Here is a 24,203-nt window from a genome sequence, read left to right on the forward strand (position 1 = left end):
CTGTTTGGTTTATGAGCCTTATTGTGAACGTCGTAAAGCATTAACTTATTAAATCCATCGGTGTAGGAAAACAATGCGGCATGTCTAGTGAAGCAAGGAAAGGTGGTAAGTAACACCAAGTTTATTGAGGCAAGTCCCTTCTAGGACGGAATGAAGATAAGAGGAATGTGACTATTTCAGTAGTTGCAGAAACAAATCACTTAATAAATTTCAAGGCATTTTAAGTTTCTTCTTAAGTTTATGTACATAATCTCTATACCCAATGTGGGGCTCCAACTCATGGCCCCAAGATCACGAGTCACACGCTCTTCTGACTGAGCCAGCCGGGGGCCCCAAAACATTTCTGATAAAAACGAAGTCATCTGAAAGGCGACAGCAGGCATGGCGCTGAAGTGGAGAAAGTTTCCAAACATTCATTCAGTACTGGGACCCATACAGGACCCACTTTTATGACTACTGTTTAATATACACTGGAGGTCCTAGAAATCGAGTGAACATGGGAAATAGGTAGCTAAGTGTTGAGGAAGAACAAAGTGGTATGATTTACAGCTGACAAAATCATTTACATAGAATTTACAATTCCATTTACAATAGGATCAACAGGTAAACCCATGGGTCTAATGAGAGAGGAAGCGTTTTGCCACTGCCAGAGCCTGCTAGAAATGTAATAAAACGTAAGACAGAGTTTATAACAACTAAAAATAATTAGGAATTCATCTAACAGAATATATTAGACTTCTATGGTAAACATTTGTGATTCCATTTTAAAGAACAAAAACGATCACCTGAGTAAACTGATGTAGCGTGTTTAAGTGTTGGGAGAACATCACAAGAATGTTCTGTTTTCCCTGATTGCAAATTCACTCCGAATCCCATCAAGATGTTTTGAGCAAATGTAATGTATTCATACTAAAATGTGTATGGAGGAACCAAGGTCCACAAATAACTCGGTTTGAAAAAGGAGAGAGGGCACCTGTCCTCCAAGACAATAAGACGCTGTAAAGCCAAAGGATTCAAACCATGTGATACAAAGGAGGAACCATAAACCAGAGGGAGAAATTATTTATGAAGCAGGGGTGAAGCCGGAAAACAACTTTAATATGTATGGGAAAAAATACAAAGTTGGAAATACCTCTTACTATATACAAAAGTTGACCCTGGATTCATCCCTCGTTCAAGAAGCATTTATGGAACACCACTACGTGTGAAGGGCTTTTCTCATTCCTGGGAATGTGTTCATGAAAAAAATGCAGAAGCCTTTGCCATCACTAAAACCTTAACTGCAGAGGGTAAATGTATAAAAGCCAGTAAAAGAAAATGTAAACTTTTTTTTCTTCAGGATCTTGGAGTGGGGAAGAGCTGATTAAACAAGAGTCAAAAAGCCCTTGATGGGTTTGGTGACGGCATAATTAAACAGGAACACACTGTATGACCATATGGCTCAGAGAAATTCTCTTACATTTCCATAGGGAGACTCATTCACATTTGCTCCTCATAGTGTTGTTTCTGGAACCAACCCCCATGTCTATCTCTTCAGGAAAGGACATGCGAGCGGTGGTGAAGGACACTGCGGACTACCATGCATCCTTTAAGATACTGGATTACACTCAACAATACAGATGAGGGCCAAACATGGTACTGAGTGAAAAAAGTAGTAACGCAATGGGAACAAGGGAATATTGTGCATGTAAATATAGAAGATACATATTCACAACCAACGCTGTACATTGTACAAGAGTACACACATGTCAAGGGCATATATCAAACACTGCTGAGCTGCTTCCTATGGGGGAGGGTGTGAGCATTGGAATGAGAATTAGGGACAAAGCGAATAAAGATGAAACAAAGCAGAAGAAAGGTCTTGTATGGATTGATGGTGATAATGATGTGACTAACTCAATTCTCCGTACTTGAGTCCAAAAGAAAGGGATGTGACTAACTCAATTCTCCGTACTTGAGTCCAAAGAAAGACGGGGGAGACATTCCCACTGCAATTGTGGAAAGATGGCGGTAGGATCCAGTGGTCCCTAAATTGGAAGGTATCTTAGCAGGCAGGCAGTCTGATTTCTGCATCTCTCCCGTATTCTTGGAAAAGATCACCCTCCACTTAGACTACAACACAGGGCAGGCTATTCATGGGAAGAAGGCTCGCGTGGGTTCAGAGTTCCTTCTGATGCATGGCCAACGCCACCCTCCCATAAACACCCAGCCACTGGTGTGAGTTCTGCCATCTGGCGCCGTACCTTCTGTCGCAGAAGAGCGCCCCAGATGCTCAACGCACCTGCTGTTGTGGTTTGTTACATCTTCCCTCTTCCAGTCCCACGTGCCCAGATCTTTCAGCTGTTCTTCCTGCGACCTGTTCAGGGTCTCCTAAAAAGTCTCAGTGATTTACGGCATGATGTCAGCATCAGCTACTGAATGTGCTTTGCTCGTCTGAGAAGTGTGCTGAAGTCCCGGTGGGGACCAAGCATCGTATAAGGTGCTATCATGGGAGCTCAGAAAAAGGAAACCACTTTTGTCAGGGTTATGGCTGAAAGGTCTTGAACTAAGAGTCTTGTTCTACTGGATTTTGAAATGTTTAAAGCTCAAATAGATCTCTGTTATCCAGAATGAGAGACTACATTTTATATATTGATTTATTCAGTCATCTGTCTGAGAAATAAATATATTTTCATTGGCACTCAATATATTTCCTGTCCCAAAGGTTCCTGTGGACTCTGGAGACTGGATCATGCTTCTTTGTATCACGGATATAGAATCAAAGAGCAGGGACTCAGCCCCAGGGAGCTGGCTTGCTTCCAGTCTCCCTTACTGAACCAACTAGAAGGATTTGTCTCCCTCAGGCTCTCTGAATATGGTGGCTGCATTTCACTTCTTACCTGCTTGGTAGCAGCTATGGATTTCTGTGGCCCAATAACTCAAAATGGCGTCCCACTTTGGGACGCCAACCACAACGTCTGTTCATGTTGTCTGGAAATCTAGAGTTCCTCTCTTTAATAACTTTGGGAGATAAGTCCAGTAGGGTAAAATGAATCACTATAGTTAGAAGACGGGTAAAAGAATGGGCATAGAATTTGGAACATTCCACATTAATCAACTCTTCACTAAAATTTTTAACTAAAGGAAAATGCAAAGGGCTTAGAACAAATTCAACAAGCCCTTCAGGACCGTGTTTTCAGTCAAAATCCTGTGAATGGGCACAACTCTACGCAGCACATGTTTCCACGCTGGGGAATACAAGGGAGACCCCAGCGGGCTCTGTAGGCACTTAAAACTGGTTGGGAACAGGAACCACACAAAGGAGAATATCTTTTAAATCCCCACAGATATCACTGCGGCACTGAACTACGTCCACACTGCTCCAGGGGTTGGTGCACAAATGAAATTGGACAAAACCAAGGAGAAAGTGTCTCCATGCACATGTCTGGCAGGAAAATCAAGATTAGGAGAAGGAGAAGAGCTAGAACGGCGGGAGAGAAGGGCAGGTGGGAGGTCAGGGCCCCCGCCATGACCGAGACTGGGACAGGCAGGAGCAGAGACCATGTTGGCTGTTTGGGAGGCTGGGACTCAGAGCTCTTACCCTTCCCGTGTCCATCTCCATGACCCCAGGACTCCTCCACTCCACCCAACACATCGAGGCTACACAGAGAGACAGGAACATGTGTGTGTTTTCCACATGAAGAAGTGGAGACCCCAGAGAGGGCTAGAGGTTTCTCCAAAGTCACATAGCCATAGGACTGGAACTCAGGCTCCTAACTCATGGCCAAGTGTACTCTCTTTTGTATGAAGCTGTGCCTCCGATCGCCTGGTCTGCAGGACGGTGTCAACCATGATGTAATGCCATCTCTAAGTTAAGGACAACAGGTTCAGGCTGTCCTACTCCAAGCAAGAAGCATGAGAGGAGGGAAGGAGTTTCAAAGCTGCTCATGGTGTATGCATACGAGGCAGGGATGTGGGGACCAATTTCTCTGAGGCTGGTAGACAAACTGTCCTCAGTCACCCAGACAGGAGAGTCTGAATTGTCCCCTAGAGCTCAGTCTTCCAGATCAACACCTGCAGGAGAAGTAGGGCTGCCAATGAGATCTGTCACTCCATCTCTTCTCTGATTGCTTTGCTCAATCTCCTTGTCTTCAAGGCAAGACCTCCACATAGTCGCTGTTACTGTTCTCTGGAGGGGGAAAGCAGAAGACCAGCCATGAGGCTCACCACCTAGGAGTCACACGGACCAACCTCACTCAAGGGGAAGAAGACCTTTTCTCCCAGCACAGGATGACCTCGATGCCACATCAAAGTGACATCTTCAGGGACAGACATATTGCAGGGAGCTCTCTTGGCAAAATAGGGGGTCTCTCGAGGAGTTTAGGCATCCAGGTTTCCCGCTCCAGATGCCTCCACTCACCTGCAGAAAACCTGTGTCTCCCTCTGAGTGAGAACAGCTGAAGCTTATTCTAAGGACGCCAAGGGGAGGGGAGGAAGCCAGCGAGCTGAGGAGAGGAGGTCTCCCCTTTACCTACCAGGGCTAATCAAGCATGGGCAGCCGGGGTGGTAAGACTCCCGCCCAGTTCTTAGGAAAGAACTTGAAAGGACTCTCCTCTTGGCGTTTGTGACTCATTTATCATTGCCGGACAGGTACGAGCACTGCCCCCACCAGCCTCGGCAGCTGATCCGGGTTTTCCTAAGGGCTGTGTGTATGTGGGGGTGCAGTCCTTGGGGGGGGGCAGGGGGCTGAGAAAGAGCTGCAAAGGAGGGGTTGTTGTTTTCATCGTTAAAAACCCACGCTCAGTTTTGCTGGGAGGTGAGAAGCTTGCTGACGGTCCGCGGGGTGACTTAAGCAGATGGAGTAGAGTGTGGGGTGATTACTGTCTTCCTGGAAGTCTGCCCTCTGCCCTTCTCCCTAGCTAGTGTCTCCCCACCCCCCAGGGATAACTGAAATCCCTCTGCTTTGGGATCAGACCATTCACGCCACCATGGGAAAACCTGAGTAAACCATAAATGCCTTAGGAAACCCGTGTTCGATTCAAACCACGTTGTAACTACAGATACTAGAGATGATTTTCTGAGGGCAGGTTTCAAGGGGGGCAGGTAAGCAATTGTGGCCGCTAGTGATACAATTTGAGGGGCCTCCGCGTGGTTTCTCTGCCCTCCGACTTACTGGCCATCTCTCATTTTCCTCCATGGCTTAATTCCCTTAGGGATATATCTGAAATAATTTGTCCCCTAATACTAAATAAATGAATGCTCAGCAAATATTGAGCAAAACGTAACAGTATGAGCCTTGGGGAGGGCAGCGAAGCAATTTTCTCGTTTGAAAAATTTGCCTGCTTGTCCATCTGCTCCCAAGCCTGTGGGTGGCACAAGGTCACAGGATGAGCTTGAGGTCAGCTCTCCCAGAATGCCCCGGGGACCACTCTCGCTCTCCTGACTAGCCAAGCAGAACGCTGCATGCACTGGCCACCTTCCGGGCTCAAAGACACTGCTCCCCAGCGAGATCGACGTTGCTTTTTGGTGGGTGAAGCTTTTAGAGATAAAACAACAGAACATGGCGTGTATCTGCATAAATCTACAAAGTCGGCCAGTGGAAGAAATGGAGCTCAGGTTCCTTTCGGACCGTGTCAGAGTTTTCACCATAAATACTCTCCAACCCCCATGTCAGAGTTTTTACCGTAAATACTATCCAACTGTATCTGTGATCTTCTCCATCGCGGGCAGGAGCTGGCTTGCTTTACCGGATGTCCAAGTTGAACCACCAGCCCTTGATTTGGTTTCTCAAAGGTGGAGATCAATTCCTTTAGGTTTGAAAAGAACTTTTGGGGAGCACCTTCCACAGTCTGCCAAGATACAAGGAGGAGATCGCTTGTTACCGTCCACTGTGTGCGCAACGTGACACTTCTCCCAGCAGCGGTCTGAGTCCTCAGAGCAGGGCTGCCTCTGGGCTTGCGGGCTGAAAACCAGCAGCGGGCGGTTCCTGCTTAAGAGTTCACACCGGTGGAAATACACAGAAACCTTTGTTCTGAAGCCCGGCCCCGACTCGAGCTACTGCAGGTAAAGAGGATTCATCAAGGGAACCCACCCAGGTCTGCAGTACTGAGTGAGCCCCCATCCTTGGTAAGTGTGTCTGGGACGGTTCTAGAGCTATCCTGCAGATGGCTGCCCTCTGGGAGCGGATGTCAGATGTGTGCCTGGGTTTCTCAGTGATTACTGGGGTTCTCATACAGCTCCATGTCAGTCTGTAGAGAGAGGTGGAAGCCAGAAGGTTCTCAGACATGTGGTGTGGTTAACCTCCATCAGACATGCCGGTGACATGAAGTCGGCTGCAGGGAGGTTCCATATAAGGTTATCGCTTCAACCCTCAGGACAGGTTCTAAGTGCACTTCTACCCCCGCCCCGAGAAATGCCCCATGTCCGAGTGACAGCTGATTCCTATGCCTCTTCATTTTGTCCAGACAAGAGACAAAATGGTGTGTTAAGGAATTATCAAAATTTCCCAAAGCATGCATGGCAAAAGAAAGAGTTAATATACGTTGCTTTTTAGAAAACATTTTATGTTGAAATAGTTTCAGACTTGAAGTTGAAAAAATACTTTAAAAATTTTTATGCATATCCTTCACCCACACCCCCAATTTTTAAAAAATTCTTTTTATTTTATTTATTTATTTATTGACAGAGAGAGCACAAGCAGGGGAAGGGGCAGGCAGAAGGAGAGGGAGAAGCAGGCTCCCTCTCAGGGGCTCGATCCCAATTCAGGGGCTCGATCCCAGGACCCTGAGATCATGACCTGAGCCGAAGGCAGACGCTTAACCAACTGAGCCACCCAGGCACCCCTCACACTCCAAATGTTAACATTTATATTATACATATTTGCTTTTCATTTTCTTTTTTTAAATGTACATGTAAATACATGTACAAATACAGGGGTACATACACATATTCTTTTTTAAAAATATTTTGAGATTAAGTGTGGACATGATAAGTCCTTAACCCTAAATGTGTCAGTATTTCCCAAAAAGCAAGAACACTCCATATCCACACTAGAGTGATTAAAATGAGGAAATTAATCTTGATGTAGTTCTACGTGCTAATCTACAGACCTTATTCAAATTTTGTCAGTTGCCTCAATAATGTCTTTTGTAAGAAAAGAAAAATTACACACACACCGACACGTAGATATACTTATATGTGTGTGTGTGCGTGCTTGTGTTTGGGGATCATGGTATATTCTAATTTCTTTTCGATATTGACAATGAACGTTAGCATATTGAAGATTCAGAGAAATCTGACAGTGAAAACTCTGCTTAACCTCAGCTCCAAGTGTTTCAAAAACATTATTTCAGGATTCGCCAGTTAGTAAAGATTCAGCTAATCTTATTATACTCTACTTCCTAAGCCAGAGAAATCATTTCAAAACAGAAAGTGTTTTCTGCTTAATTCTCAATAAACCAGAAAAATTGAAGAAACCCCTAAGGTTGCCCATGGACTGATGCTTCCCTTTATATTTTCATATGGCCACAGAGCGCACTCGTCTTCCTACACGCTCAGACTCCTCCCCACCTTCCCGTTCCAGCCTGCCCTGGTCACTGTGTCATCTCACTGCACAGTGGCCTCTCCTGGAGTCCAGGCTGGTGCATTTGACCCCTGGGAAAGCCAGGGTCTACACATCCGTGTAACAGCCTTGAATAGTCAAAAATTCTCCCCATTTCCCTCAGAGAAAGGCAAAGTTCACTACAGATCTGACTCTAAACTCTATGTTGCTTCCCTTTTTACAATGCCTCTCCATGGCCACGTCTCAGGTTCAAGAGATGATCTCAGGTTCTCCCCCAATCTTTCATAGCTGCTGTTAGAAGAGTTCTCGTACGTTCTTACCTGTATATTGTAAAACCCACGTCTGTCTTTGAAGATTCGATATGTGTAGACAAAATTTTTAAACCTGTGGGAAGATGACTGTGTGAATTATCACGTTCTCACATGCAAAACCAGATCACCTCTACCTACAACTCTATTTTCCGTGCAATGCCTTTGGCAATCTTGGGTCCCCCAAAGAAACGGATCATTTTCAGGCATTTTCATCTGTGGGAATTTGAAAGAGACAAAGGTTTGGAAACGGAGACCTTTTCTGATGATGGAAGTCTGGGCTTGTAGCAAAGAGGGTCAGGAGAGAGAATTTACTATGTCCACGGTCTTGGTATTCTCTCTAGTTTTTTCACTCAGTTCTAAGTTGATACAACATAAAGAACACCATTGAGCCATTCCTGTATTGCTTACTAAATGACATGTCCTTGAACTTGATGGAGACAGTTAGTGTTAATTAAAACAGAGAATGTTGCAAATTTTGCCCAAGGGAATGATGCAATGTGCTCTTGTTCTTCATTGGCACCACTGGTTAAGTAATCTAACCAGAATCTAGATAATAGACCCAATCTAGCAAGTTCCAAAGCACAACATAGCATACATACATTACCATATTTCTCCAATTCCAAGATGCCATTAGTTGTAAGGGATCAATTTAACAATAGCTTCCCAAGAGGAACACGCATGCATTAAATGTCTCTGTCAACTGTTTAACATGTTCTGTTAAATTTAAATTTAACATGTTCTGTTAATATTTCCCCAGAAATATTAAAGTGTAAAAAAAAAAAAAGATACTGACACGAGGCTCAGATTACCTAATGATCCGCCCACGACTCCCCACGCACCCCCCTCCCCAGGGCTTCACCTATGCCAAAGAATCATTTGTCTGAATTGGGAATTAAGAAACAACTTAGAGCTTTAAGGTACAGAAGATTTGATCACTGGTTGCCTGGAGGCTTTGACAATTGACTTCAAATCCCCATCCTTTTTGTGGGGGTTCCCGAGGCCAGAATAAGCCAGTGGGTTTCCCAAGTCACATTGCAAGCAACAAAACATTTCACAGGAGTCCTTATCCACATGGAAGAGGTCTCAAAAATTTCTTTTCACAGTGCTATCATTCTGATAGGGATCCAAGTGAGGTCCGCGCATTGCATTTGGTTGATCACATAGTTCTCTGAAACCCGACTATCATGTGTTTAATTCTTAAATGACTTCAGTTTTAGTTATATCCTTGTTATTATCAACTAAGAAAATCTGTACCAGAGGAATATGGAAGACTAAAACCAACGGAGCTTCTGTTATTAACCAGTCCAAAAGCCATCTACTTCAAGTTCTAAAGACAGACATTGCTCAAATATCATCTTTCTTTTTCTTTTTTTTTAAGATTTTCTTTATTTATTTGAGAGAGAGAGTGAGAGAGAGCACAAGCAGGGAGAGCAGCAAGCAGAAGGAGAAGCAGGCTCGCCCCTGAGCAGGGAGCCTGAAGTGGGGCTTGATCCCAGGACCCGGGGATTATGACCCAAGTTGAAGGCAGATGCTTAACAGACTGAGCCTCCCAGGAGCCCTGAATATGATCTTTTTCTCTGCAAAACATTTAAAATGAAAAAAACAAGCCATGTTGGAATAGTGCTTGACAAATTGATTTATTGAACTTGTGATACCCACATGTCTTTATTTTGGAATGTTTAGGGGGAAAAAACTCTATCAGAGATTACATAGCAGTGAGATGAGTATCTACTTTATAGGGCTATAGTGGCATTGGGTAAACATAAAAACTTATTTTTTAACGTCCCCTGTTCCAATTGTTATTTATAAATGCCAATTATAAAATCTGTAACGAAACAGGGTTTTTCAGCATGCATTTGCACTAAACATGCATAAAAAGACCCGGCTTACCCTGGGTCTTCGCCCCATCACCTGGGGTAACGGGGGAGCCCTCCCTGAGCAATGCTCACAGTCTTGCCTCCACTGTGCCTTGAACCTCCGGGGCTCCTCTCATCACCCTCAATCCCTGCTGTCATTAGAGGAAGCCCAGTCTTGCCGGTCATGAGCCTGTTCTCTAAACCTCCCTGTCACCTTCTTGTTCTAAAAGAAACTGACTCTGCTCCAGGATACAGCCTCCCCTGTCCCATCTATAAGGCTGCTTCTTTCTCCCAAAGTCCCCTCCCTGCAGGGCCTGGAGGGGAGGCCAGTTTTCTTGTTGTCGGGGCTCTTCTGGGTTGCTGCCCTCCTGCCTCCAAACCCAGTGCTTTCCACGGTATTAGGTGATGTCGCCTACTGCCCCTCTCTCTGCGATGTCTCCTGCCCCGGCTCGTTGCCACTCATTTCTCTAGGGTCCAGCTCTTAGCTCACAGTCACTGTCTTCAGGCTACTCCTGCCTGCGTCTCTGGCAGCTGCAGTCCATATGTTCACCACCCTTCAGCTCTCCAGGTCCTCAGGTCCTCGAACTTTCTCCTCCAGTGGGCTCGTCCTGTACCGACATCAACCCCTCTCTGTGTTCACAACCAGGACGGTGGGGCCCAGGGCAAGATGAAAATGGAAGGCCCCTTGCTAACAAATGGTTAGGGGGCACCTGGGGGGCTCATTCGGTTAAGCATCTGCCTTTGGCTTGGGTCATGAGCCCAGTGTCCCGGGATCAAGCCCCATGGTGGGCTCCGGGCTCAGCAAGGAATCAGCTCAGTTCTGCTTCTCCCTCTGCCCCTCCCCCCTTGCTTGCTTCCTCTCTCAGATAGATAAAACCTGAAAAAAAAAATGTACTTAAAAAACAAAACAACCCAAATGTTTAGACCCCATAATGTTTAGAAATTTCGAGATGATGACAGCAGAATATTGAAGCCCTGTGAATGCTGGGCTCTGGGCAACTGCATGGGTTGTAAGTCCTGAACGCAGCCCTGCTTATAACTTTGAGCTTGTGGTTACCTGTACCTGCAACCTTTTCCTACTGTGAATGTCACACGTCCCACTCTCTGGCCCCCACTCCCAGGTCCTATCCTCCCTTTGCTGACCGCATCAGTCCCTTGACCACAGAGCCTTTGGTCCTCTGGCCTTACTACCTCCCACTGTTGTCACTCGCCTGTCCTCGTTCCCTTGGGGTACTGACTGGTCTCACTTTCAGTTCGAATTGCTCTGGTGCCCCCAGGCAATCATTGACATCTCCGTTCCCTCAGCAGTGAGTGTACAGGGTCCCCTTCCTTCAGAAACCCGGAACACCTCACTTCACTCATGACTTCCCGGAGATTCAAGCAATCAGAAGAGAATTCCCAGACTCTGAGCTGCCACAGCGCTCGTCCTGGGCGCTCACATCCTCAGCCTTCACAGCCACGCACAAACGTTGCATGCCACTCTCTGGTGCTAATCCCTCTTCCCCTGAAGACTGCCCATTGTCATCTGTTCAAGGACTTAGTTCTGGCAATTTCTTCCTCTCACTCTGACATCATTAATTATTATTCTTTACCCAACAGCCAGGGTGGCCCTTATCCAAACATATGAACCAGATGTTTTTTGACTTATAGAGGTTTATTAACTTTTCCCACTTGTTTAAAGGATTTTCTCATACGGATAAATGGCATAAATATTTGTAATCTACTTGCAATCGATATGCTTTTGACTTTAGCATAACATATTTTGTCATTGATTCTTACTTCATCTAATGTTTAATAAATGCCTTTAAGCTGTGTGCCCCCAAAAACGTGAGTCAAGTTATGTCCCTCCCTTGCACAAAAATGTGCTCGATTTTTTTTTTTTTAAGTTTTAAGTTTTCTTTAAGAGATTACTTGTAAGTAATCTCTACACCCAACACAGGACTCAAACTCATGACCTTGAGATCAAGAGCTGCAGGCTCTTCCAACTGAGCCAGCCAGGCGCCCCATATCTGGTCAATGTCAAATAAGAAAAATAAGAATGGTGAGTGTGTGTGTGTCTGTCTGTCTGTCTGTGTGTCTGTGTGTGTGGCAGATGGCAGGCGGTGTTTCTGCATCAACGGGTCTCAAATCTTATAAAGCTATAATTAAGACAGTGAGAACGAGTTCCAGGGCAGCAAAGATATTAATGGGATAACACAGAGAGCTCAGAAACAGACCCATACATGACTGAAAATTTGGTGTCGGACAGAGCTGACACAGCGGATCAGTGAGGAGGGACGGGCGATTTGTTAAACGGTGATGGTAATGTCTTAATGTGGAAATAAGTAAAGCTGGATCCCTACATTCTGATTGAAAACAAAACGGTGAGCTCAGAAGGAGGTATAAGTGGACAGCTTCCCGACCTTGAGTGAAGGAAGGAGCTCTTACATCACCGAAAGTACAAGCCCTAAGAAAAGATTTATAAACTCACTATGTTAACATTAAAACTTCCAATTATCAAACTGTATTATTAACACAGTGAGAAAGTCCACCGATGGGGAGAAATCACCGCAGCACTACTGTATGAGAAGAACGTTAATGTACCTTTTAAGAAAGGGTGATGAAATGTCCAATAAGCGCATGAAGAGATGTCTTCCTTCACTATCAATCAGGGAAGTACAAATTAAACCACAATTAGATTATTTCATACCAGATTGGCAAAGACATGAGAGTTTACTCACGGAAGATACTGGCCATGATGTGAAGCTATCGAAGGTTCTACGTACAACTAAGGGGGATGTAATTAGATACCGATGTCTTGGGGAACAATTTGGCAAAGTTTACGAAAGCCGAAATGCATACAACCTGGAAGCCCAAATGTGCAGGTTTTGTGATTGGCAATATTGGCACAAAAGTGACAATGCCAATATTATATTCTTTATTAAAAAAGCAACCATCTGGGGTTCCTGGGTGGCTCAGTGGGTTAAGCCTCTGCCTTCGGCTCGGGTCATGGTCCCAGGGTCTTGGGATCGAGCCCTGCATCGGGCTCTCTGCTCAGCAGGGAGCCTGCTTCCTCCTCTCTCTGCCTGCCTCTCTGCCTACTTGTGACCTCTCTCTCTGTCAAATAAATAAATAAAACCTTTAAAAAAAAAAGCAACCATCACAGAAACTAAATATTTAATAGATTTAAACAGCTTTACAATCTAGAAAATCATAAATTTAAAGTATTAATAAAAGTATAAATTAATGAAAATACATAAGATAAATACATATTTTCTAATATTAGCTGTCATTAGATTATATTCATTGGGGCACCTGGGGGGCTCAGTCAGCTCAGTGTCTGGCTCTTGCTTTCAGCTCAGGTAGTGATCTCAGAGCCTGGGATTGGAGCCCCATGTCAGGCTCTGGCTCAGCGCAGAAGCTACTTAAGATTCTATCCTCTCTCCCTCTCCCACTGCCCCTTCCCCACCTCTCTTTCCCTCAAATAAATAAATAAAATTAATTAATCGACATACAAGGACCAACCACTCCAAATGCTCCAAACCTTATTAAATTTTCACTGATAATGAAAAATTCAAAGTAAAATAGGTCTTTTTAGTACAATTTTAATGTGAAAGAAGGGAAGGAGAGAGGGAGGGATGATGGGGGAGGGGGAGGGAAGAAGGCAGGGAGGGAAGGTGAATCAGTGTGGTCCTCACTGAGTTCTGAGGGCTTTTTATGCAAACGTTTCCATCCACTGGAAAGGCATTATTTGTTGATAAGGTTTGGGGAAGGCTAAGGATGCAGAGTTTAAGCTCACTGAATACTTTCCTCTGATTTGTTTACCTTCAAGCAATCTCATCCCTTGTTCTGTAATTTGAAAAAAAAATCTGTTTTGGAACTTTTGGATCTTTATAGAAGTTGGTATCTTTTTACTGAGGGTGGGGTTTGCCACTTGAGCCATTTGTAATGTCAGTGGTTACGTTTCTAAGACTCCCCATGCTCACAGGCTGCTCTGAATTGGTCTTTATCCAAACATAAACACAAAAACAAAACAAACAATTGAAGAGGGCTCAACTGTAATTCTAGCGTAGCTGACACAGTGTTATCTTAGTTCCAGGCATACCGTACAGTGAGTCAACACTTCTCTGTGTCACCGGGTGGTCATCACAAGAGCCCTCCATGTGAATATCTATGCCCCCAATATGGGAGCACCCAATTACGTAAGAAAACTATTAATCAAGATAAAGAGCCATATTGATATGAATACAATAATAGTAGGAGATCTTAATACGCCTCTCTCAGAAATACACAAGAGCCCTCCTTCATCCCCATCACCTGGGGACTGTCCCCCTCACCCATCTCCCCTCTGGTGACCAGCAGTGCATTCTCTAGAGTGAGAGCCTGTTTCTTGGTTTGTCTCTTCCTTCCTTTTGTTCGTTTGTTTTGTTTCCTGACTTCCACATCGGAGTGAAATGGAACCGTATGCCCACAAGATCAGTTGCAGATAAATCACACCAACTTCAGTTGCGATAGTTCTGGTTGAGTAAACAGACCGTGATGTCTCCCTGGAATGGAAGGCCACTCAGCAATGAGAGGTGTGAACTCTGGCGCGCGTAACTATATGGATGAATCTCTAAGTAATTGCTCTGGGGATCGAAGTCGGACTAAAAGGGCTACTACTTTATGATTTGATTTACGTTACAAATTCTGGAAAATCTATAGTGCCAGAAAGTAGATGATGCTGTGTTGGGGCCTTGGCGGGTGGTGTGGGGAGGGAAGTTCACAAAGGAGCAGGAGGGTGTTTTTGGAGATGATGGAAATGCTCGTTATTTGGGCTGCGGTGATGGTTTCATGAGTGCAGGCAAATGTCAAAATTCACCAAATTGTACACTTTTCATTTTATATCAATGATTCCTCAATAAAGCTATAAAGACCATGGCATAAAAGGTATATGAATAGAATTTATATTTGCTCTAATATAGAAACCAAATTTAAGTTCATTTTACAAATATGATTCTCACTGTTTTCATGGTTCATCTTGGCGTTAGAGAGAAAACAAATATTTCCTATATTTGCTGTTGGGGCTTTAGTAAATATGCCATCTTTTGACCTCTAGCGTGAGAGTGACCCATGGTGAGGACGGCTCTGGACAGGACAACAAGGAAAGAGGTCCAGACAAGCACCCAGTTATTTCTAAGGTTTATAATACTTGGTGTATTGAGATACCTGCTTTCTTGGCTATCCCATGGAAATCTTCAACCCCATTTAAATGTGAGAAATACACAGGGCTTATAAAGCCCATTTTAAAATCTTCAGCATAACCTTTTAGTTGAGATGGAAATTTTCAGCTGGAGAAGATCAGAATAGGGGCACCTGGGTGGCTCAGTCACTTAAGCATCTGCCTTTGGCTCAGGTCATGATCCCAGGGTCTGGGATTGAGTCCTGAATTGGGCTCCCCGCTCAGCAGGGAGCCTGCTTCTCCCTCTTCCTCTACCCCTCCCCCTGCTTGTGCGCACTCTCTCTCTCTCTCTCAAATAAATAAATAAGTAAATAAAATATTTAAAAAAGAAAGAACAGGCCAGAATGCAGCTTTTCTGAGCTTCTGCCTGTCTTTGAATTGCTTTCCTCTTTCCACTGGGGCTTAGCCTTTCAAATGGCTATCATGCGAGGCTCTGTTCAGGAGTCTCAGTGTCCTTGCTCCGTTCATGATGAGTCCATAACCCTTGCTCCGTTCATGATGAGTCCACAACTAACAGACGACCTCATGTCACCAGTGAGGCAGGGAAATGTCTTCACATTCAAGTCTGTAGTTTTGTTTTAAACCGGACATTAAAAGGTCAGTTGAAGGAAATGGAACGGTCGGCTCTATGATGACAGCTAGGTAGTCTGTATTTCTCAGGGCCCTGACGCAAGTGTGAAACACACATCAATAAAAGGTGTCTTAAGACTTTTGACTTCCGGCCTTCTCACTGGTTTTGATTGGACTGCGCCTTGGCACAAACTTTTATGCTGCTAAGTGTTAAAATGTTAAAAATTCTAGGATTTTATCCTAAGGAGAGAGTTGGGCAAACTTGCAAAGATGTAGGCACAAAAATGTTAACTATCTCAAGTTACACTGGGTCCCTCGGACCGACGTGCAAATAACCTAAACGTATGATTATGCACCAGTTGTGACAGACCCCAGCAATGAAACAGTGCGCCATCACGAAGAGATGATGTGACAGACCCCAGCAATGAAACAGTGCGCCATCACGAAGAGATGATGTGTATTGGCTTTCTTTGATGACACCAACAACGCACTGACCAAAAAAATTTTGCAAACCCTGTCGCGTGTAACAAACCAGGGGCGTAGACAATAGTCTGGAGGCGCGTGCACTGAAATATTAGAAATGGTCATTTTCATGTGGTGAAACTGAGAACATTTCTGCTTTCTTTGGGTGGCTCTTTTTAGACCTTTCCCTACTATGGATTTTTCTAAAATAATAAAAAAAGTTTGAAACATCTTTTTCTCTGTGAGCTCTACAGTCTTTCCAAAGATCTCAGAATCTGAGAGACGCCCTCCCCAGGGATCTCCCACTCCACCTTCCTATTGCTGTGTCCTCCTAAGTGAGGGCGCTTGGCAAGTCACAGCCCAGAGTCTTCTTCCCACCTGCGGCCTGCTGCCGGCTGCAGAACGTCCCCCTGCCCCTCAGGCCCACAGCTCTGGCCCTGGAATCTCCCCACATCTACTCCACTTTGATCCACTGATTCTAAAGGCAGAGCCGGTTTCAGCTTCTGACACTCACCAAGTCACACTGCAGAGACAGTGGTTTGGCACATTGGCGTTTTCTATCAGGCTCTGAGATCAAGTCACATTTCCTGTCCACATTTACCACAGAGCTTTCTGTTCAATACTCTCTGCTGCTGGGCCAACTCTCCGCATGACTTTATTTCGAAACTTCCCCATAATGTTTTTGTTTAGCTCTGTGAAAGCACGGACGTTGGGATGTTGCCATTTGAATGCAGCGAAGAAGATGGGGCCGCCCAGGTTCTGGGAGCAGAATGGCAGGACTCCACAGATCAGGGGCTGCTGCCAAGCCCTCAAGTCCCCTGCTTGGGTGCGTCATAACACAGTTCCAGGGTCACAACCTTGAACATATTCCAGTGGCCCTGGGGACATCGGTAAGAGGGGTCATAATGACATACTGCCAAGTTGGGAAGGGACAGTTGTTTAATCAGAAGCTCCCGTTTCTTTCCCCACAAAGTAGGGATAATGTCACCTGCCAGAAACGGCTTTGCAAAGAGTCGATGAGATAAGGAATGCGACCTGCTGACCAGTGTTTGGCTCAGAGGAACGCACCTTCACGGTGGCTCTGAATGCATAGATTCGGGAAAGTAGGCTAATTCTGGTGTTGCACATCGCTTTGGTGTTGCTCACATAAGGTTGTGTATCGAAGCATGGATTGCTCTGTGCGACCTTTCCTGTACCCACCTTGCAGTAGCCTCTCTGTCCCTCCCTGTGCCATGACCCTATTTGGTTCTCAACATCTTGTTTCCTCTTGCTGAAATGTGTGTTCATGAGGGCAAGCCCGATGCCCGTAGTCTTCATCAGTCTTTTACCAGCGCCTAGAACCGTGTCTGGAGCACAAGAGGTGCTCAGTACAGGCTCACTGAATGAATACCTAAAGGTACTATTATCCATCCTCCAGGTCCCAGTTCTGTCCAGGCTCTCCGCAGCTCACTGAGGGGTCCCTCCCTGCTCTCAGTTCCCATACGCCCCGAAGCGATTGCAGTCATCAGCATGCGCTCTATGGTACTTTTTTTTCCCCCATTAATTTCTTTATTTTCCCCACTAGGCTCTGAGCTTTGTTGAAGGCACCAATCGAGTGCCTAGCATAGTGCCTGGCATATAAGAGACTTTCAATATTTGTTGAACCACTAGAATCTAGTTCAATTAGTGGAACAACTAGGTCTGTACTGAGCTGTGTGATCATTTCACAAGGATCATGCTAAGGCCCGTTTCGATGGGAGCCGTTTGACCTGAGCCTTAAGCCTGGGGGTACCTGAAATGTGTCTGCCTTTCAGGGACATGGGCAGGGAAGAAGGCGAGTCCTGATTATGGGCAGATGGCCCCCAAATATGTATTCATCCCACTTCATTTGATTTTTTGACTATTTTTCACCTTCCTTAGTGACTTGCGCTTTAGAAGAACACATAAGCTGGGTTGATACTCTACAAAATAGTTGAAAATAAATATTGATTTTTAAAGAGAATTCCAGTAGAGACCACCCATCCTGAGGTCTGGATCAGGGTCTCCTGTCTTTATGATATCCCTTGCAACTTCTTCTCCCATTCGGGCTGTTTGCTCCACCTTCGCTAATTCCTCACCATCTTCCACCCGGAGACACAGCCACCGTCATCGGTCCCCTTTGGTGCATCCTCCATACATCATATTGCGTCCCTAAATCTCCCATTGGGAGTTTGGAGGGTTCTAGTCTTGGAACTTGCCTGTTTGGGAACCGGCTACATCTCCCTGCTGTCTATGGACTCATTCTTCTCAGACCCAATAATATTAGCCCAAACCTACTTTTCCAAAAGCTGGTTTCCAAGCTACCTTTCGGGAACCCTGCATGATTCATGGGTGCTTTCAAACGTCCTGCCTCTAGACCTCTGTTCCTGCTCCCTTCCCTCCCCGACATGCCGTCTATCCCATTCCCATGTGATCAGATCTTCCAGGTCCCAGCTGAAATACCATCTCCTCTAAGAAGATGCTCCTGCTCGTATTTTCTCTTCAATTTGTATAAAACTGTCTCTTCTTAAATTTATATTTTACTCTTTTTAAATTGATTTACATGCTTTGGATCTCCTTGGGGAAAAAAAAATGCTGGTTCCCTATTGAAATTCCCCTGGCTCCTAGCACAGTGTTTGAATAGATTAGCAGGGATTCACTACTTTTTGTACACTTTTTTTTTCATTACAAATGTCATACATGCACATAAAAAACGTTTAAACAGTGTAACGTTATCAAATGAATACATCTGCCACTTCTCCCCCAAGTCATGCTTTCTCAATTTCCTAGCTGCAACCACTATTGCAAGTGTCTTGCACACCTCCTAGAAACTGTGCAAGAATATGCAAGGATCCAGGCATACCTTTTTTTTTTACACAAATGGGATCACGTTTTACATCTTGCCTTTTTCTTACCATAGATATTGGAGGTTTTGTTGTACCATATATGGATTTACTCAATCTTATTAATCAATTTGTACATTCTCATGCTGTCATAAGTAAGATAAAGTAGGCTATTATTAGGTCATATAAGATAGATTTTTTAAAAAAATCTTTTAAAGTAATCTCTATACTCGGAGTGCCTGGATGGCTCGTGGGTTAAGTGTCTGCAGTCGGCTCAGGACTCTGATCCCAGAGTCCTAGGATCAAGCCCCATGTCGGGCTCCCTGCTCAGCGGGGTGTCTGCTTCTCCTTCTCCCTCTGCTGCTCCCCCTGCTCATGCTTAGTCTCTCTCTCTCTCTCTCTCTCTCTCTGTCAAATAAATAAATACTTAAAAAAAAAAGAAAAACTAGTCTCTACACCCAACAGGGACTCGCCCTCACAATCCCAAGGTCAAGAGTCGCGCGCTCTACCAACTCCAGCCAGCCACGGTAGGTTTATTTATTCACTAATAGGTGAATTTGGGGTCAAAGGTTACATCCATAAATTTTATATTTGGGTCACGTTGCCATTCGAAGAGACTGTGTGCGCCTGTGCGATGGTATCTGCTTCCTGGCACCCTAACTTTCTCTGAGTATTTCCATAGTTTTAATTCTTGCCTATTGAACATTTGAAAATAGTATCTCAGTATTCTTCCAGTTTCTATTTCTCTAGTTATGAGTGAGATCTAGCATTTTTCTTTCTTTCTTTTTCACTTTCTCTTTCCAAGAATCTCCTTCTCTTTCCCTTTCCCTAGTTTTGTATTGACTTTTAAATTTTTTTTTTCTTTTTTACAGATAGAGAGAGAGAGAGAGATTACAAGTAGGCAGAGCAGCAGCCAGAGAGGGGAGGAAGCAGGCTCCCTGCCAAGCAGAGAGCCCGATACGGGGCTCGATCCCAGAGACCCTGAGATCATGACCTGAGCTGAAGGCAGAGGCTTAACCCACTGAGCCACCCAGGCGCCCCTGTATTGACTTTTAAAAACACTTATCTGTCTATGAGGTTCACTTGTCCTGTCAGTTTGCTGATAGTCTTTCAAGCGGGTTTTTCTTTTCTTTTTTTTATTTTATTTTATTTGTTTATTTTCAGCGTAACAGTGTTCATTGCTTTTGCACCACACCCAGTGCTCCATGCAGTAAGTGCCCTCCCTATTACCCACCACCTGGTTCCTCAACCTCCCAATCCCCCGCCCCTTCAAAACCCTCTGGTTGTTTTTCAGAGTCCATAGTCTCTCATGGTTCATCTCCCCAGGTTTTTCTTCTTTTTTATAGTGGTCAGATTCATCAGATTTTTCTTTTTTGGCTTCTGGGCTTTACCTCCTGCCTAAGAAAGGCCCTTCTCAACCCCCGGCATATATTTTAAAATTTCATCATTTCTTCTTAGTACGCATGGTTTCATGTTTAAAAAAAAAAATAACTTGTGTATTAGAACCACTTCAAATTAATTTACTGCAAGAAGAAAGGCATTCAGGTGTATTTATTTTTTTCAAAATGACCAGTCAAACACCCAACACCACTCATGGTTGTTCAACATTATTGATGAGAAACACGCTTTTAAATCATATGCTAAATTCCAATGTATTTGGCCTTATTTCTATCAGACTCTGTATTCTATTCCACTGATCTGTCAGCACCAAACTCCTTTTCTCTCGAAGGTTTTTTTTTTTAAGATTTTATTTATTTGACAAAGAGAGACAGCACAAGCAGGAGAAATAGCAGAGAAAGAAGGAGGAGCAGACTCCCTGCTGAGCAGGGAGCCAGATACAGGACTCGATCCCAGGACCCTGAGATCATGAGCTGAGCCGAAGCAGACGCTTCACCTGCTGAGACAGCCTGGCGCCCCTAAGATTTTATTCTTATGTAATCTCCACATGTTCGGAGGGGCTCCAACCTATAACCCCCAAGATCAAGAGTCACATGTTCCAGTGATTGAGTCAGCTAGGCACCCTTAGTCCCTTTTTAAAAATAAAAAAAATATTCTGTGATGCATGGGGGGCTCAGTGGGTTAAAGCCTCTGCCTTCGGCTCGGGTGGTAATCCCAGGGTCCTGGGATCGAGCCCTGCGTCAGGCTCTCTGCTCAGCGGAGAGCCTGCTTCCCCCTCTCTCTCTGCCTGCCTCTCTGCCCACTTGTGATCTCTGTCTGTCAAATAAATAAATAATCTAAAAATTAAAAAATATTTTTGGCTCTTCTAGCAGGTTCCTTGTGTTCCATGTCCCACCTGAATTAACTTTATGGTCCTTGATGAAAACTTTAAAAATTCTCTTAATTTTTTTACTGGAAACATACTGAATTTATAGATTAATTATGGTAAACTGATATGCTTCCAAATTGAGTCCCTAATTTCCTGTACATCTTCTAGCGAGCTCCCCAGTAGGTACTGAAGTTTTCTTCCTACAAACCTTATACATTTCCTATCCCTTTATTCCTGAGTATTATTATTATTTTTTGCTAATGTCAATGACAAGTTTTATTATGTTTTCTTACTGGTTACTGTTTTTTTTAATGAAAAAGATATTGATTTCAATTTGAATTTTATAAGCAGATCCTGTTAATTGAATGTTATTAAATTTACTTTTTAAGTGTTTTTTTCAATTAAATCTTAGATCTCACAGACATAAAATCATGTCAATTGCAAATAATAATTTTGCCTTTTCCTTTTCAATTTTTACCTTTGGCTAATTACACTTGCTCATCTCTCCTGGAAAATGCTCCCTAGTAGTACTGGTAATGAGTATCATCAGCTCATTTATGATTTTAGCAGCGAGTCCCCTATGCTTTACCCGGCCTTTGGTTAAGAAAGTATCTATCTAGCTTTGTATGACTAAGAGTGTGTGCATGTGTATGTGTGTGTATTTAATTGAAGGATGGATGTTGAATTTTATCTAACGCCTTTTAAGCAAATTTGAGTGAGTGATGTAGTTTGTCCAACTTCTTGGAATGGACTGAACTTGAACATGGTGTATTTTCTCCTCTAATGTGTTACTGGGTTCTGTTTTGTTAGTAATTTCTTGAAAATGGATATTAATTGAAATTGAAATTGGTCTATAGTTTTCTTTTGTGCATATGTCCTTATTGGAGAAAAAAAATGTTTTACCTTCATGAGTAGGAACTGAGGGAAGAAAATAGAGAACAGAAGATAAACAACTCCAGCTAAAAACGGGTAAAGAATGTGATTGCGCAACTCTCAAAAGAAGAATTACCAACAGCTAAAAAAATATATGAAAACACCTTCATCATCGCTGGTGACGTGAGAATTCCAACTACTAACCCCTTCAGGCTACCTTCCTTTCACCTGCATCCCTGGTATCCTACAACAAAGGAAAGGGATCTCTCTGCCAATTCTGTTAGTCACAACAGTCTCTTTTGTCCTCACTCTCAGAAGCACTGAAGCATATTCATAGACACACTTAGGTTTTAATTCCCTTAGCAGGAAGAAGAAAAATTTCAGTGATCTCTCCAAACTGGGCATTTAAAGATAGTAGGTTCCCACTGATATCTGTTCAAGATTGTTTTCTTTCTTTTTAAAATTTTTTTATTTTATTTTTTTTAAAGATTATTTATTTATTTATTTGACAGAGAGAGAGAGAGAGAGAGAGATCACAAGTAGGCAGTGAGGCAGGCAGAGAGAGCGGGGGAAGCAGGCTCCCTGCTGAGCAGAGAGCCCGAAGCGGGGCTCCATCCCAGGACCCTGAGATCATGATCTGCACCGAAGGCAGAGGCCTAACCCACTGAGCCACCCAGGTGCCCTTTTAACATTTTTTTAAAGATTTTATTTATTTATCTGAGAGAGAGTGCACGAGTAGGGGAAGGAGCAGAGGGAGAGGGAGAAGCAGACTCCTGGCTGAGCAGGGAGCCCAACATGGGGCTAAATTCCAGGACCCTGGGATCATGACCTGAGCTGAAGGCAGACGCTTAACCAACTGAGCCACCCGGGTCCCTCCCACCCCCATTTTCTAAATGGGACTAAACAAGCTCTTTCAGCAGAGGGGTTCTTGAACTTCATACAGAACTCTTTGGAAATGCCGGATGCATTTTTTTTTTTAAAGATTTTATTTATTTATTTGACAGAGCGAGATCACAAATAGACAGAGAGGCAGGCAGAGAGAGAGAGAAGGAAGCAGGCTCCCGCTGAGCAAAGAGCCCGACGTGGGACTCGATCTCAGGACCCTGAGATCATGACCTGAGCCGAAGGCAGCGGCTTAACCCACTGAGCCACCCAGGCGCCCCCCGGATGCATTTTAACACAAGCAAGTCGTTGCACAAATCGGGGTCTGTTTCTTCATCTAGAAAATGCTTATGCCACCACTGATAGGCTATAAGAAGGATAAAAGGAAATGATGCATGTTGAAGCTCTTTACGAACCTAACACAATTTGAAATCGTACTTTAATGTCACGGGCAGAACCGGCAGAACATACGCCAACACTTAGTCTCTCAGATGAAAATTTCATAAAGGACATCGAGCCTTTTCCACAGCAACTGAGCTGACCTGTCCAGGCACCTTCTCTCTATCCCGCTCACCTTCATGCTTCCTGCAGCCCTTGCCTTCATTGCTATACCCCCCCCGCCCTGCCCTGCTGCAGAGGGTCCTGCTGGGGTGGCGTGTGCCCCAGGCAGAGAAGGGCAGATGGCAGAGCTGGGACAGACCCACTCCTTGCATGCTCGTCCAGCACCGCCTCACTTTATCTCATTCTGCTCATTGGGGCCGCAAGGTCAGAGCGCACTACAACGTCTTTTGCGTTCAGCTATTAGGACCACACTCGGGGTAAGGTTCAGAACGTGTGGAGGTTGAGACTACTCACGAGACACAGAGGCACAGGACTCCCGGCATGGACTCGCTGTCCCTTATCAGGAAGTTGCCGTCCATCCCGTCCTCCAGCAGCAGGGTCTCACAGTCTTTCTTGGACAGAGGGCCGTGGTAATAGGGCAGATCCACGGGGAGCCTGCTGGGAGCCCTGTAATCCATCCCCAAGTTCAGGGCCGGCTCCAAGGAGGGAACTGGAGGAAGGGGCTTCAGGGAGCCTGGGGGAGCTGCTCTTCCGCTGGCTGGTAGAAGTGAGACGAGACGGTTCTGCGGGACTGAGAGAGTTTTGCAAGATTCAGGAAGTGAGAAGGGTGGGGTGATGAAGTGACCACACATGTCAGCCTGTAAATGACCCTAGTGTGATTGACAGAAGTATGTGAGGGCAGTTTGAGCCACAGTATCTTCCGTGACGTTGATGGCGGGGGATGAAGGGCTGATGCTGAGCTACCCCGACCTGGGTTGCAGCCCTGTTTAGCACCCTAAATCCACTTTTTACCTTCTCTGGCTGCTGATGTTCCTTTCAGAGAGCACCCCACTGCTTTTTGC

At 44.6% G+C, this 24,203-nt stretch overlaps 1 protein-coding gene across 2 annotated transcripts; it reads right to left on the bottom strand.

Annotated features, from left to right (window-relative positions):
* Positions 1-442: 442 nt before the first annotated feature.
* Positions 443-23,912, bottom strand: SH2D1B (SH2 domain containing 1B). 2 transcript variants are annotated; one of them, XR_006815670.1, is made up of 5 exons: positions 23,656-23,912; positions 7,861-7,924; positions 5,663-5,828; positions 3,468-4,168; positions 443-3,340 (listed from the first exon to the last, which is right to left on the bottom strand). XR_006815670.1 is itself a non-coding variant. In XM_045983459.1 (4 exons), exons 1-4 carry the CDS (start codon positions 23,817-23,819, stop codon positions 4,131-4,133), a joined length of 432 nt encoding a protein of 143 aa, XP_045839415.1. In that variant the 5' UTR covers positions 23,820-23,912; the 3' UTR covers positions 443-4,130. The 2 variants fall into 2 exon arrangements, 1 of the variants encoding a protein (XP_045839415.1); XM_045983459.1 differs by having other exon boundaries at positions 443-4,168.
* Positions 23,913-24,203: the final 291 nt, after the last annotated feature.

The sequence above is a fragment of the Meles meles genome, chromosome 17 (genome assembly GCF_922984935.1).
Source record: "Meles meles chromosome 17, mMelMel3.1 paternal haplotype, whole genome shotgun sequence".
Taxonomy (NCBI): domain Eukaryota; kingdom Metazoa; phylum Chordata; class Mammalia; order Carnivora; family Mustelidae; genus Meles; species Meles meles.

Bases quoted from the DNA above. Each gene is read 5' to 3' on its own strand.
- SH2D1B (XM_045983459.1), bottom strand. From the start codon at position 23,819: ATGGATTACAGGGCTCCCAGCAGGCTCCCCGTGGATCTGCCCTATTAC. The intron at 5,829-7,860 runs GTAAGAACGTAC...GTATCTTGGCAG, and splicing joins GTGGGTTTTACAATATACAG to ACTGTGGAAGGTGCTCCCCA. The intron at 4,169-5,662 runs GTAAAAACTCTG...TTCCCCCTCCAG, and splicing joins ACAGTTGGATAGTATTTACG to AGAACAGTAACAGCGACTAT.